The following is a 12,633-nucleotide window of genomic DNA, read 5'->3' as shown; positions in this document are numbered from 1 at the left end:
TCGCTAGTGATGAGACGATGAGTGCACAGTGTTGCATTCTGTCCTGCCCCGAAGCTAATGCGGCGGCGGCGGCGGCAGGAAGTTAAAGAGGCCGAGCGAGCGATTTGAATTCAGTTCCTGAAGCCAGCCGAACAATTCGGAGCCTGACCCGGACCCGTCAGTCTGTCCTTGGGACGATTGGGATGTTGATGATACTTGCTGCGGTGATGTGAGCTGTCCGAGTGGGGCTCCGATCGTTGCCCCGAGTCAGGGAAAAGAGATGGAGTGAGTCAGTGAAAAGACAGTGGGAGTGCTGAGTGCACCCAGGTCTTTTTTTGCAATCTGCAATACTGCCGAAAGAAAAGCCGAGGAAAGAGAACCACAGAAGGTGTGGTACTCTTTATACCCCTTCCTTTTTGCACCTGTGCTGATAATGCATTTAAGTTACTTCTGATTCCTCCTGGTAGGAGTACCAGCAGCAAGTAACTTAGGCACGCACATGTTCTAATGGTGGGTTTCAGACGCTACTGCTATTCTTTTTGACATGTTCAGTGCGTGCATGCATGCATGCATCAAGCCAAGCCCCTCCCAGCCGCCACAGCAACGGCATTGTTGCAGGAATGGCAGTCGATCACAAGCTTTGGACCAACATTCACAATTCACCCGCCTGGTGATCGATCGGATCGAGTGGGCAAACTAAAGAGCAGAAAGACAGACACCGGAGGAAAGGAAGGGTAGATCGGATCGTTGACATGCAAGGCGATATCGAGGGATAGGAAACGCGAAGCAACGGGTGGGTGGGGTGACTGGCGGCCGGCAATGTGCGCCGATCAGATCAGACCAGATCTCCTCGGTGCCTTGGTGGAGCGGGCGGAGCCGGAGCCAGCGCAGGGGACCATGCGCTGCAACTGCAATGCAAAAGGATACAGACGCATCCCATACGGAGGCCATGCATGTGCTTCGAGGACCCATTCCGTTCGGCAAGCAATCATCGCTAGGGGACCTCACCTCCACGATGCACAACTTGTCGGATCCACGACCGGATCTGTATCATCTCCTTCTCATTTCTCACCTTTAATTCCACACAGGCATGTAGGTTAGTCAGTCAGTTAGTTACCAGCACTACTATAGTACTGTAGTACTAGCTTGCATGGAGATGGAGATGGGGTAACTTGAAAAATGTTACTGCTAGCAACGAAACAATGACACTCTGCATGGAGATGGAGTATTGTACATGCAATTACGCATCGAGCGCTTCCAGAGCGTTCTATCCCTCCTTCCATGTTGCTCTGCTATTGGTGTTGTATCCCATGAGTGCCGAGGCAAACCTTTTCCTTTTCCAAAAACAGGAAATTCAGTACGTGTAATTAACAAGATGGTGGCCTACCAGAATATAAGGCATCTACCGATGAGGGGCCGGTGCAAGGTAAGGGCATCTCCCGCCGTTGGAGCCCCCCAGGACAATCGCCGGACCAAAAAAAGCATGTCCTGGGGGGCAAAATGCTTCCGCCAGGGGGAGGGTGAGTACGTTTTTCCAGCCGTGGGTGCCCCCAGGACAATCGCCGTGGCTGCCCCCAGGACAATCGCCAAGAAAAAGGACGCGTGGGGGAATAGGATTGGTCGTTCCTTCCGCCAGCGCCCCCAACAGCCCCCCGATGCGCTGGGTTTGGCCTGGGTTCGCCGGCGCTTTTTTGAGGTCCTAAGGGTGCTTGGGGGGCTCGGCTGGGCCGATTTTTGGCCTTTTTACGTCGCCGGCGAAGAAAAAGGGCTCCTGCGGGGGCGCTGGGGAGGGGGGGGGCTGGAGATGCTCTAACTACCACAAGTACAGTGTGCTGGCAACCCAAAACACCGTCGGCCTGCTAGACAATTTATTGCCTTGAAATATGACTCACATGTACATAATTATTTTTTAGTCTTCCCTGCTGCTACTATGGTGGGGAGCGCAGCCATCCCTTCAAGCTTTGTCAGCGAGCCCGTGGATCCACCTCTCTTTTGGTTGCCGCTTAGACAGCTGGTGGTAGTGAGGGAGGTCCTGGTGCCTCCACTCCAGCTAGTAGTTTTGGTTAGAGTTTATTTTCCTAGGATGATGGCGTAGGTATAATAGACTTCCGGGAGCCGTCGGATCTGAGATCCAACGGCCCAGAAGCCCGTATCATGGTATCACCTAAGTGTTGGTAGCACCTGATATTTCCCCCGACTCCAGTTAGTAGTTTTGGTTAGAGTTTATTTTCCTAGGATGACGGCGCTTTATCTTTAAGTTGGTCTTCCGGCCTTCGCTTTGATTGTCCTTGAGTTCGTCCATCCGGACAAAATTGATGGAGCTTTGACATAGATTCCCGTCGTCTCTTTTGGACGATGAGATTTAGCATCAGACGCTTCAGGTCGATTTAAGACACCAGTACCACGACAATGTTAGGGTTTCTTCCCGTGCGTGTGCAACGCCATGGACACGGCGATAATGCCGTGTCCGCAGCTCATTTTGGCAGCGGTGGTTGCTTGGCGATGCAGTGTTTTAGATGTAATTTTTATTATGTCTGAGGTGCTTTGTACTTCATATATGAATCTGTATAAAAAACTTATTTTTAGTCCTAATAATGGTTACTATCGTGTTCGTAGCTCAAAAAAAGAAAAGCATTTCTAAATCTTATTTCGTAGTATGAGTCTAGACTTTTGCCCAGGCCAGCTCGGAGCGCACTTGGCATGATCATTCGCTGGTCATGACTCATGCAAGCTTAACATTACAGCCGATCAAGATGGCCGTTTTTAATGCGGTAATACGGATGCGGACTGGATCTTAACTAAAGTGCTACTTTCTTCATTCCAAATTACTCGTCGCAAAAATGAATGTATTTAAAACTAAAATACATCTAGATACATCCATACCTACGACGAGTAATTCGAAACGGAGGGAGTATTAGTGTAGTATCTTGAACTGTTAGGGATGACCGCTGACCGAAGCACGTGGACGAACGGTTTGGCAAGTTAATTAGTTACGACGAAGTGAGTCTGGCATCATACATCTTCGATGATGATCGGTACGTACGCCCATCCATGGCGTGAAGGTGCGGTGGGGGAGGCATGGCAGAAATGCATGGTAACCGACCGGGGCCATGCATGCATGGGGCCAGGATGGGTCACACATGCATGCATGATCTGGATCCCGTCTATCCACCCACATGGACGACGACGACGAAGAAAATACAATTCAAGTTTAGATCACTGGCCTGTTTAGTCTTGACTCAAAACGTGCAGTTGGAGCCTACCGGCGGCGCTGACATGCATGTAAGACCATCTACAACTGCAATTCAGAAATCCGAACCCTCTTTCCAGGCGCAAAATAAATAAATAAATCTGATGACCCTCATATCTTAGTCATTCCTTGAATTAAACTTTCATCCTGTTTTATAAATAAAGCAAACAACCATACAACCAACTACCAAGAGCAATAGTATGAACGGACGGCTGGGGTCACATCACAAGCACACCCAAGAAACAAAAAAGAAACATAAAAAAGGCTACCGAGTGGCAAACTCCGAAGCACGCCTATGGAGCAGAAAGACGCCACGCCGATGCCACCAGCGCATCCAACATCTCGCCTAGCCGGTCGTGATCCCGCTGCCTAGCAAGCGGGTGCCGGTGCTATAGAAAAGCCAAAAATTTAAAGAACGAGTTAGAAGTCCGACGCGGGAAAATCTGCTCAATCACCATTTTATTGTGAGTAGTCCAAAGGGTCCACGTCAAATCCGCGAAGATAAACCAAAAAAGGCGGCGGTTGCGACCCGCCTGGGTTGCCCTGGCCTGCAGGAACTCGGCCAGGTCTCCAGCCTCTCAGTCGGGCCCGAGTGCCTCCCGAACAAACCTCCACAGCGCCCGTGCCGCCGTACAGGAGAACATGATGTGAATGCTCGTCTCTGGGATGCTACAGAGGGGGCAAACACCATCACCCGGACCGTTGCGCTTAAGGACCTTCGTCCCCGAGGGCAAACGGTTTTGAAGCAACTGCCAAACGAAGATCTTTATTTTAAGCGGCACAGCGCCTCACATCTTAGTCATTGCAACCATAATCCTCATTTTCATGCTACTACATGCAATGCAATGTCCCATTTCACCTCTCTCTATATATAGCTAAAATTTAGCAAACTAACTACTCATCATTGGACATATCGATGACCTTCTGGCCGCAGTCGTCAACATCATGGTCATTGGCCGCCGGGCAAAATGCCGACGCCTCCTCGTGTGCGAAGAGCTACTCACGCTTCATACCCACCTTGTGGATGAAGCCGGCAGTTAGCCACCACCTCCACCTCGGACTAGATGGACTTGACGATGGCATGCTGCTCCGTCGCCTCCTCTGCTTGGGCGAGCTTGAACCCCGACAGCGGGTCCTCCATGTGGAATCTGGCATGCTCCGGCGTCGACGCCTCCACCTCCTCGTCTGACGTCGACTCCTCCTCCCACACCTTAGCCTCTTCCATCTCCTCGTTCGACGCCATCACCTCCTCTTGCTCCAGTGTCTACACCTCCTCCTGCTCCGGCGACGCTTCCTCCTTTGGGGAGTTCGAAGAGTGCCTCGACGGCGTGCATCTCCGTCCAAAGCTCCAAGGTCAACAACTTGTAGTACGTCGCTTGTTAAACCATGGCGGCAGGCGTACGACGAGCTTAGATTGGAAGTGGAAGAGGGGAGAAGGGAGCAACAACGACACAGACAGGAGGGAGAGGATGGGAATGGGGACGGGGTTAGGTTGCCTCGCCGCCGACTTAAATAGCCATATTTGGCCCCTCGTGTGGCGTGCTGGAGCGGCACCATGAATGCGTCCTCACTGAACCAAAGGAGGCGTTCATTGGACCGGCGGGTTCTGGCGCGGGCCTCTCCCGTCGGTCTGACATGGCGGACGCATCCGGGCACCCCATATTCATCCCACATATGGATTGGGTTCGGAAGATCCCCCCTCCTTTTCCTTGGTTTGGAGCAACAGCGTAGCAAAGCAAATAAATAATGCTGAGGGAACCATGGTAGCTGTGAAATCACAGGAGACCCAAGTGCAGGGGAAAGAATGTAGCCGCCATGTAGAAACAGAAAGTTTCCACTGGTGACACGGTTCATCAATCTGGTTCAATCAAATGGAAATAAATAAAAAATAGCATGAGATCTCACGCGTCTCTGTCCATAGGATATATTGAGCATAATTGGTTTGTTGCCAAAAATTGGCATGCCAATGTTTGGCATTGTGCCAAATATTGACAACTACTTGGTTGGCTACGAGTTGTTTTGTCTCTCTCACATAAAGTTGCCAATAACTGGCAAGTCTCGGTATTGCCAATAGTTGGCAGTGCCAACATTTGGCAAGCCAAATATTGGTAGCAAACCAATTATGCTCATTATCACTATGGGTTGTTGGAATATATGGATGCAAAGAAATTGAAAGATCTTTAACAATGGAACTCCTACGGTAAGATCATGGAAATTCAAGCTGAAACATGACCTTTTACTGGCCAGGATCAGAACTAAATCAAAGAATGTGGACAGTCTGGATGAATGGATTGATTCCTTGGTCCTCTAGGTTTCCTCTCCCATGATTATCACCATGCTTGGTAGAAAAAGACTGGCATCGGATAGCCCTTTGGAGCTGTTTTTATTTCCTTTCCTTTAGTTTGATGTAAATAACTTCTATTAGATGTTGATGGAAAACAACTTCAAAAAAAATCCCGTCAACAGGAGATCCAGGTAATGAGGCGAAGGTAAAAAAGCTATGAAAATATTCTAATCATACCATTCTTGTAATTTGACTGTTTATAGTGACTCAACTCAATGTTTCTAACACGAAACCTCATGAAACTCTTGTCTTCATTAATCCTCTGTTTTCATATGCATTTCTATTATATTTTTAATTTTCCCTATCACTACGTTTTCATAATCCGGCGAATCAAAGACACCCCCGGCATACATGCAAAGGCCACCTATCTAGTCTTGTAACAAGGGAAAACCTTTTCATCGGATTTGTCAAGTTTTCCACGAATATTGTCATTTCTACTTCAACCAAGTTCACATCGTCAATATTACCACCGTGGAAAATATGTGGAAGTGTGCTAGTTATGTGAGGCTAGTGACTACCCACTTAATATGAACTTTGATAACAAGATAGTAAGTCCCAAGATCTTGGACCAAGGAAAAACAACTTTTTACCAAATAGAAACTCCAAAACAATCAATATCTGTAGCTACCATAAGTACAGTTAAAAAGTGCTGGTACACCGAAAAACTGTACCAGCTCGCTGGAGGACTCCAGGAAGTGCAAACTGTATATTTTAGTTTCAGGTGTGATTGGGTCACATGAATAAAAAGTTAAAAACATAGCAATAAAGAAAACACATGAATATGCGAGTGCAAAATCGATGATTACAGAATATGCGAAAGTTGCAAGATTATGTAAAATGAATGGGTGAACAAAATGTTTGACTGAATGTAAAAAAGTTTGAGAGTAGGTGCGCATTGAATTAATCAATTCTTAGAATTTTTGTGGAATAAGCATACTATCTAAAAAAACGTAAGTCTACCATTCACTCTGTAATTCTGGCCCCACTAGCTCCATATACCTGGCGACGCATAGCACCGATGAGGCTATGGTGCCTCAGTGGCGTCGTCGGCTTCTTGGCCATGTCATCGCAAACGCGGCCTCTCAACAAGCTGGATAAGACGCTGAGAATCAGAAAGGGTGACACTAGATATCAACTGGGCACCCCAATTAGATTGATTACACTGTTGATGAGTTCTTCATTGACTCGGAGAAGGGAGAGTGCTTAAAATCAGGTAAGATGTCTATTGTGGATCCTTCCTTTATCCTTGATAGCTGTAGTTAATACTGCTGCATCAAGATAACTGAGGCACTGAACAACCTTGTAGCAGAATAACAAAATAGCAACCTGGGGCATATCTTGAAATGTCAGTGACAGAGAGAAAAATCTAATACAAGGAAACTAAATTAACTGACAGTATTATGCAAGCTCACCAGAACAAAGATAGTATGTTGAATATATAGGTTGACTAGCTAATAGAATATCAGTTGTATGAACTTGTAAACAAAATAAATACTGACCTGCAGTTTGCTTTTATCGGCCTTCTGGATGTGCAATATCTGAAAATATGGCTTCCTGTGCTGCAACGCTAATTGTTGAGTTGGTAGATGGTCTGTCTGAATCCACCGCGGTGATCTGAAGAGATGACGCACTCTCGGCACAGCTGCTGTTGTAGCTTGCACTATCCTGCACCTGGAGTGCGACCTCAAGGTTCCAGAGTACATCACCCATTGATGGCCTATCTATGCTGCGATCAGCAACACATTTCTCCGCTATCTCTGCAAATATCCTGAAGCACTCAAGGGTGATTTCCTCCTTAACACGGGGGTCGATGATCTCCTCGAGTGCACCTTTCTTTCGGCAAGATAGCGCCCAGTCACGCAAGCTCACTTGCTCCTCGGGGAGCTTGGTGTTTATCACAGGGCGTGCACACAGGGTCTCAAACAACACGACCCCGAAAGAGTACACATCTGATTTTTTGGTGAGACGCTGCAGCCGGAAGTACTCCGGATCAAGATATCCAAAGGTGCCTTTTACAGCGGTGCTCATGTGGGTGTTGTCAATGTCTGGACTAGCCTTAGACAGACCAAAGTCGGAAACCTTTGCCATGAACCTATCATCCAACAGGATGTTGGTAGTCTTAACGTCACGGTGGATGATTCCTTGCTCTGCACCAGTGTGGAGGTAATGCAGTCCTCGGGCTGCACCGATGCAAATCTCAAGGCGCTGCTGCCACGACAGTGGTGGGTTTCTGGTGTTGTATAGATGCTCACGCAATGTTCCATGAGCCATGTAATCATATACCAGAATCATCTCATTCTTCTCCTCGCAGTAGCCAATCAGAGACACAAGGTGGCGATGTCGGAAGTTGCACAACATCTCGATTTCAGTCTGGAACTCATGAAAGCCTTGTTGAGATTTCTGGTTGAATCGCTTGATTGCGACTTTTGTCCCTCCGTCGATCTCGCCGCTGTAGACATTCCCAAAACCACCTCTGCCGATGATGAATGCTTCATCGAAGTCTTTGGTGACAAGTTGAATTTCTGCAAATGTGAAGCGACAGACGAGATCACATGTGGATTTTCTGCATTCAGTGAGACGATTGAGATGTGGACAGTCAGTCTTGTAAGAACTCTTCGCTACCTTCTTCTGCCTGCAGGTAACACACGTGATGGTAAGGGCAATCAACATGAAAGCAAAACCGCCGGTAGTTCCACCAACGGCTGCTAGTTTGCCACCTTTGGATTTTCTTCCAACACTAGGTAGCCTACTAGGATCTACGTCAGGCTTTTGTGGAAGTGGAGGACTGAGCCCAGCAAGATTGTTCGATCTGTAACCCTGTAACTTGAAGACCTCAAGACCATTCAGTATTGCATCAAAATACTCTGGTTGACTTTCAAGATCAGGGTGAAGCGCAATCCACATGTCCACCTGACCTGAACCAATAGCCATGATAGCATAGTCTTTGTATGCTGTTCTACCGATTCCTCCGCTCCAGACAATGACATCCATTCGCTGCTGCGCTGTCCGGTTGTTGATGTAGATGAAGAACGACATCTGATTCACCTTGGTAATAGGATACTTAATCTGACAGAAATGGAACCTTATGAGGTAAGAGAACCCTGCATCAACGGGTAAAATCCATGTAAGGTTGTTGTTCAGGTTGTCCTGTGCATTTGGCCCCATTGACCGAGCTGTAGCGTAGACATCAAATGGCGCAGTGTAATTCGGCACTGTGGGTGTATACTGAATGGTCAAATTGAAATCTTTGGAGACGGTCACTCCCGAGCCACCAAATAAGTACGAGGAATCACTGTTCCATGAGCGGTAAAAGCCCGAGTCATATATCGGCAAAATGGCATCGCCCCCAACATTGAGCCGGTACATAGTCTGGAAGCCTGTGTCAGCGGGAATTGATACTGGAATTACGCCATTAGCGTTGACTTCTCTTGTATCAGCTGTTGTGAATATGTCAGGCGTGGGCACAATCTCAATGCCATTGATAAATGCATAAGAACCTTTCTGATGTGCCGATGGGGCAAAGGTGAGGTCCAAGTTGCCTGAAGAAACATTCACTGAAAATTCACGGACAAGGTAGGCAGAATTGATCGCCTGAGCAGTTTGCGAAGCATTGAAGCCATTTAAGAGTACAAGATTTCCTGCCGTGACATCAAAGAAGGCATCTAAGACAGCATAGTTTGCATAAGCAATCGGATAGAAGTAGAGGCGTAAGAACAGGCGGCCTGGACTGACAGGGAAGTGATAGGTGTAATTTGAAGTGAAGATGCGTGTAGTAATATAAGGGACCAAGGAGGGGAGTGAAGGGTGTTGGTATGAAGCAGTGGCTGCAACTCCTTTCACTGATGGCGCGAACTTGGAGCCGGCGTCCCCATCCCAAATACGACCACTATCATCAACATTTGGGCTTGATGCTCCGCAATCTAGAAGAATGAGGCCAGTGGCCGTGGAGTTGCTATCAGCTGCCATGACAATCGACAAGAGAGCTAACAGTGTGAGGCATGTGAGGGTAACTGGTAGGGTTGGGAACGCCATTGCCATGGTTGGCATGCCCGGATTAAAAAATTGGAGACCCCATTACATCAACTTGCCACAGGACGTCTCTAGGGGGCAGTTGCATAGGGCAAGAACATTGTGATTTTCTTGATAAGATTTGGGGCAAGAAACAGTCAGAAAAACTTAGGATCTTAGGATATTACTATTGTTTAGTGAAGAACACACGTGCCTAGAGAGCCACAGAACCTGGAATAGCAGGAAAAACAAAAGAAGCAAATTCAGTAAAGTAAACCATGGCAAGATGAACAATAGCTGATTGATGCAAGGCAGAACATCCACATGTCTGAGTAAGAGAACAGTACTAATAATTGCACGAACTTTAGCAAATTGAAGTTCCTGGTATCAGCAAAAGTTGGAAATTGTACCAGAAGACATAAACAGACAAAAACTGCTTGGACAACTTGCCTTTTATTTTTGACGTTTCCCCTAAAAAGATGGTCTGCTCTTCTTGCTAGGTTGGGGAACATACTTTTAAAAGTCTGAATCAAACAATCTAGGAAACTCTCAATTTTAGCCACTCCAAAACACACAGTGGAAGGAACATGGATGAAAGAACTAAACTGAGGGGAACCCATTGGCCAAATTTGGGGCGAAAACTATAAATATCGGAATCCTTCAAAGGTTCAAGCCCAAGGACGGATACACAGAGCATATCCAACTGAATCAAGTGAGATAAAGTAGCTCAAAAAGGACGAGGAGGAGGAATGATGCATGGTTACCTGAACAGGAAGGCCGAGCTTGTGTGGGAAGAGAGATCAAAGCCATGGACGAGATGAAGGCATGAGCGGCAGCTGTTACAGCGCTTTTTGTGGGCAAAAATGACGAGAGATTGAGCATGCACACACTGTGTGCCTTAGCGGGCAAATATAAGTGACATGCCACACCGAAGAGTAATGCTGAATGCTAAATAAACAGCCCGCCAGCGCACCGAAGAGTAACGTTGAAAGGTCTCATGTTCAAAGCCAAACAATCATCTCACCATCTTTGATTTTTCACTCCAAAAGACTATACATTTGGCACCCACAAGAATGGCCTACTGGTTTTCCATGCCATAGCACGACTGCAGGGAATTAAACTTTATTATAAAGATACAAATGTGTAACATTTATAATGTTATTTCAAACCGAACATATATGTTTCATAGAAACTTGCCACATCCACAACATGAAATATACTAGAAAATCACAAACGATTCAGACAAAAGAAGGAAAGATTTAACTAGTTATTTCGGCGAGATCACAACAGCATGGTGCAGATTAATCACGCTACTCTACCCCTGATCATAAATCACTGAACTTAAACATGTATATTGTCCATTGGAAAGTCGTAGTTCCATGAAAGCATAGGGTTGTTTATGCTATGTAGTAAGTGGAGCAATTTGTGACCAGTCAGCCAGCCAAGAGAATAGAAAGCTACTGCCAGGATAAGGACATCGTTTTGTGCTACCATTCCATGGATGAGATTAGCTGGACGACTGGATCCATGTTAATTCCTCGTTCCAGTTTGGCACAAGGGAACAGCTTGGTTGTGATTCTATTGCAAATCGCATTCGATTTTCCATGTGGAGAAGCTTCCTAGCAAACACCAGGACACTACGTAACTGTAGACTAATTAAATATGAGATACAAGAGTTATCTTCCCTACAAGTGAAAGGCCGAAAGAAGCATCAGCATGTTGAGAAGACCAAAAATAAGGATGCTAATTGGACAATTCTGTTTGGTGTCAGAGATTCAGGCAGGGAATGTGCCAGTCACCTTGTCGTCGATCGAAAAATCTCGAGGCCGACCACCACGTCGTCGTGATCCGGACTCTGTATCTGCTTTGAAGCTGTTAACTGAGACAGTGGGGGTGAACTGAACCTAAGCTGCATCCATTTTGGCCTTAACGGCTTGAAACTTAAGGCCAACTCCACCGCGTGATCCTATCCTGTCTGGCTCCGTCCGTTTGGGGTAAAACGGACAAACGAGGCAACCCAGCGCACGGGAGCAAACGGACTTTTGTCCGTTTTGTGTCTGCTTTCGATCAATTCACGGCCCAAGTTTGTGCCGCTTTTGGGGTGAAACGGACACCACGCGGACGCGTGGGTCGTCTGCGCGTGTCCTCCCCTGGCCCGCCCGTCGGTGGCACAGGGCGGGCCTTTTGCTATCCGCCCCCTCCCTCCCTCCGGCCGCACCCCCTCCACTCGTCCCCACTCTTCCCCTCGCCGCCGCCGCCGCCGCTGCCATTACAGCCGTGCAGTTCGGACGCGAGCTCGCCCAGCCCCTTCCCCTCGGCGCCGCCGAGCTACCCAACCACGGCCATCTGGTGTGCGCACCCGCCGGCCAGATTTGGGGTGGATCCGGTCGGTCTTGAGCTCGGCCAGCTGTGGGAGGCCGGGCCGCGCCATGGACTGACCGGGCACCTCGCCGGAAGGCCCTGGCAGGGCCGCAAGGCCACATGCGGGCAGTTGCTGTTGGGCAACGTAGTAATTTCAAAAAATTTCCTACGCACACGCAAGATCATGGTGATGCATAGCAACGAGAGGGGAGAGTGTTGTCTACGTACCCTCGTAGACTGAAACGGAAGCGTTGACACAACGTAGAGGAAGTAGTCGTACGTCTTCCCGATCCGACCGATCCAAGCACCGTTACTCCGGCACCTCCGAGTTCTTGGCACACGTTCAGCTCAATGACGATCCCCGGGCTCCGATCCAGCAAAGCTCGGGGATGAGTTCCGTCAGCACGACGGCGTGGTGACGATCTTGATGTTCAACCGTCGCAGGGCTTCGCCTAAGCACCGCTACAATATGATCGAGGTATAATATCGTGGAGGGGGGGCACCGCACACGGCTAAGGAACGATCACGAAGATCAACTTGTGTGTCCTAGGGTGCCCCCTTGCCCCCGTATATAAAGGAGCCAAGGGGAGGGGCGGCCGGCCAAGGAGGGGCGCGCCAAGGGGGAGTCCTACTCCCACCGGGAGTAGGACTCCCTTCTTTCCTAGTTGGAGAAGGGGAAGGGGGGAAAGAG

General features: G+C 48.1%; 1 protein-coding gene across 2 annotated transcripts; it reads right to left on the bottom strand.

The window, feature by feature from the left end:
- Positions 1 to 6,430: 6,430 nt before the first annotated feature.
- Positions 6,431 to 10,546, bottom strand: LOC125542643 (receptor-like protein kinase FERONIA). 2 transcript variants are annotated; one of them, XM_048705757.1, is made up of 3 exons: positions 10,346 to 10,546; positions 7,073 to 9,211; positions 6,431 to 6,899 (listed from the first exon to the last, which is right to left on the bottom strand). In XM_048705757.1, the coding sequence occupies exons 1-2, from the start codon at positions 10,461 to 10,463 to the stop codon at positions 7,086 to 7,088; spliced, it is 2,244 nt and encodes a 747-aa protein (XP_048561714.1). In that variant the 5' UTR covers positions 10,464 to 10,546; the 3' UTR covers positions 6,431 to 6,899; positions 7,073 to 7,085. The 2 variants fall into 2 exon arrangements, with proteins under 2 accessions (XP_048561714.1, XP_048561713.1); XM_048705756.1 differs by having other exon boundaries at positions 7,073 to 9,812; positions 10,346 to 10,545.
- Between the last annotated feature and the right edge of the window lie 2,087 nt (positions 10,547 to 12,633).

The sequence above is a fragment of the Triticum urartu genome, chromosome 3, assembly GCF_003073215.2.
Source record: "Triticum urartu cultivar G1812 chromosome 3, Tu2.1, whole genome shotgun sequence".
Taxonomy (NCBI): domain Eukaryota; kingdom Viridiplantae; phylum Streptophyta; class Magnoliopsida; order Poales; family Poaceae; genus Triticum; species Triticum urartu.
The sequence above is the reverse complement of the archived record's forward strand: the minus strand, read 5'-3'. Positions and strand labels throughout refer to the sequence as shown.

Coding starts and splice junctions, on each gene's coding strand:
- LOC125542643 (XM_048705756.1), bottom strand. CDS start 9,620: ATGCCAACCATGGCAATGGCGTTCCCAACCCTACCAGTTACCCTCACA.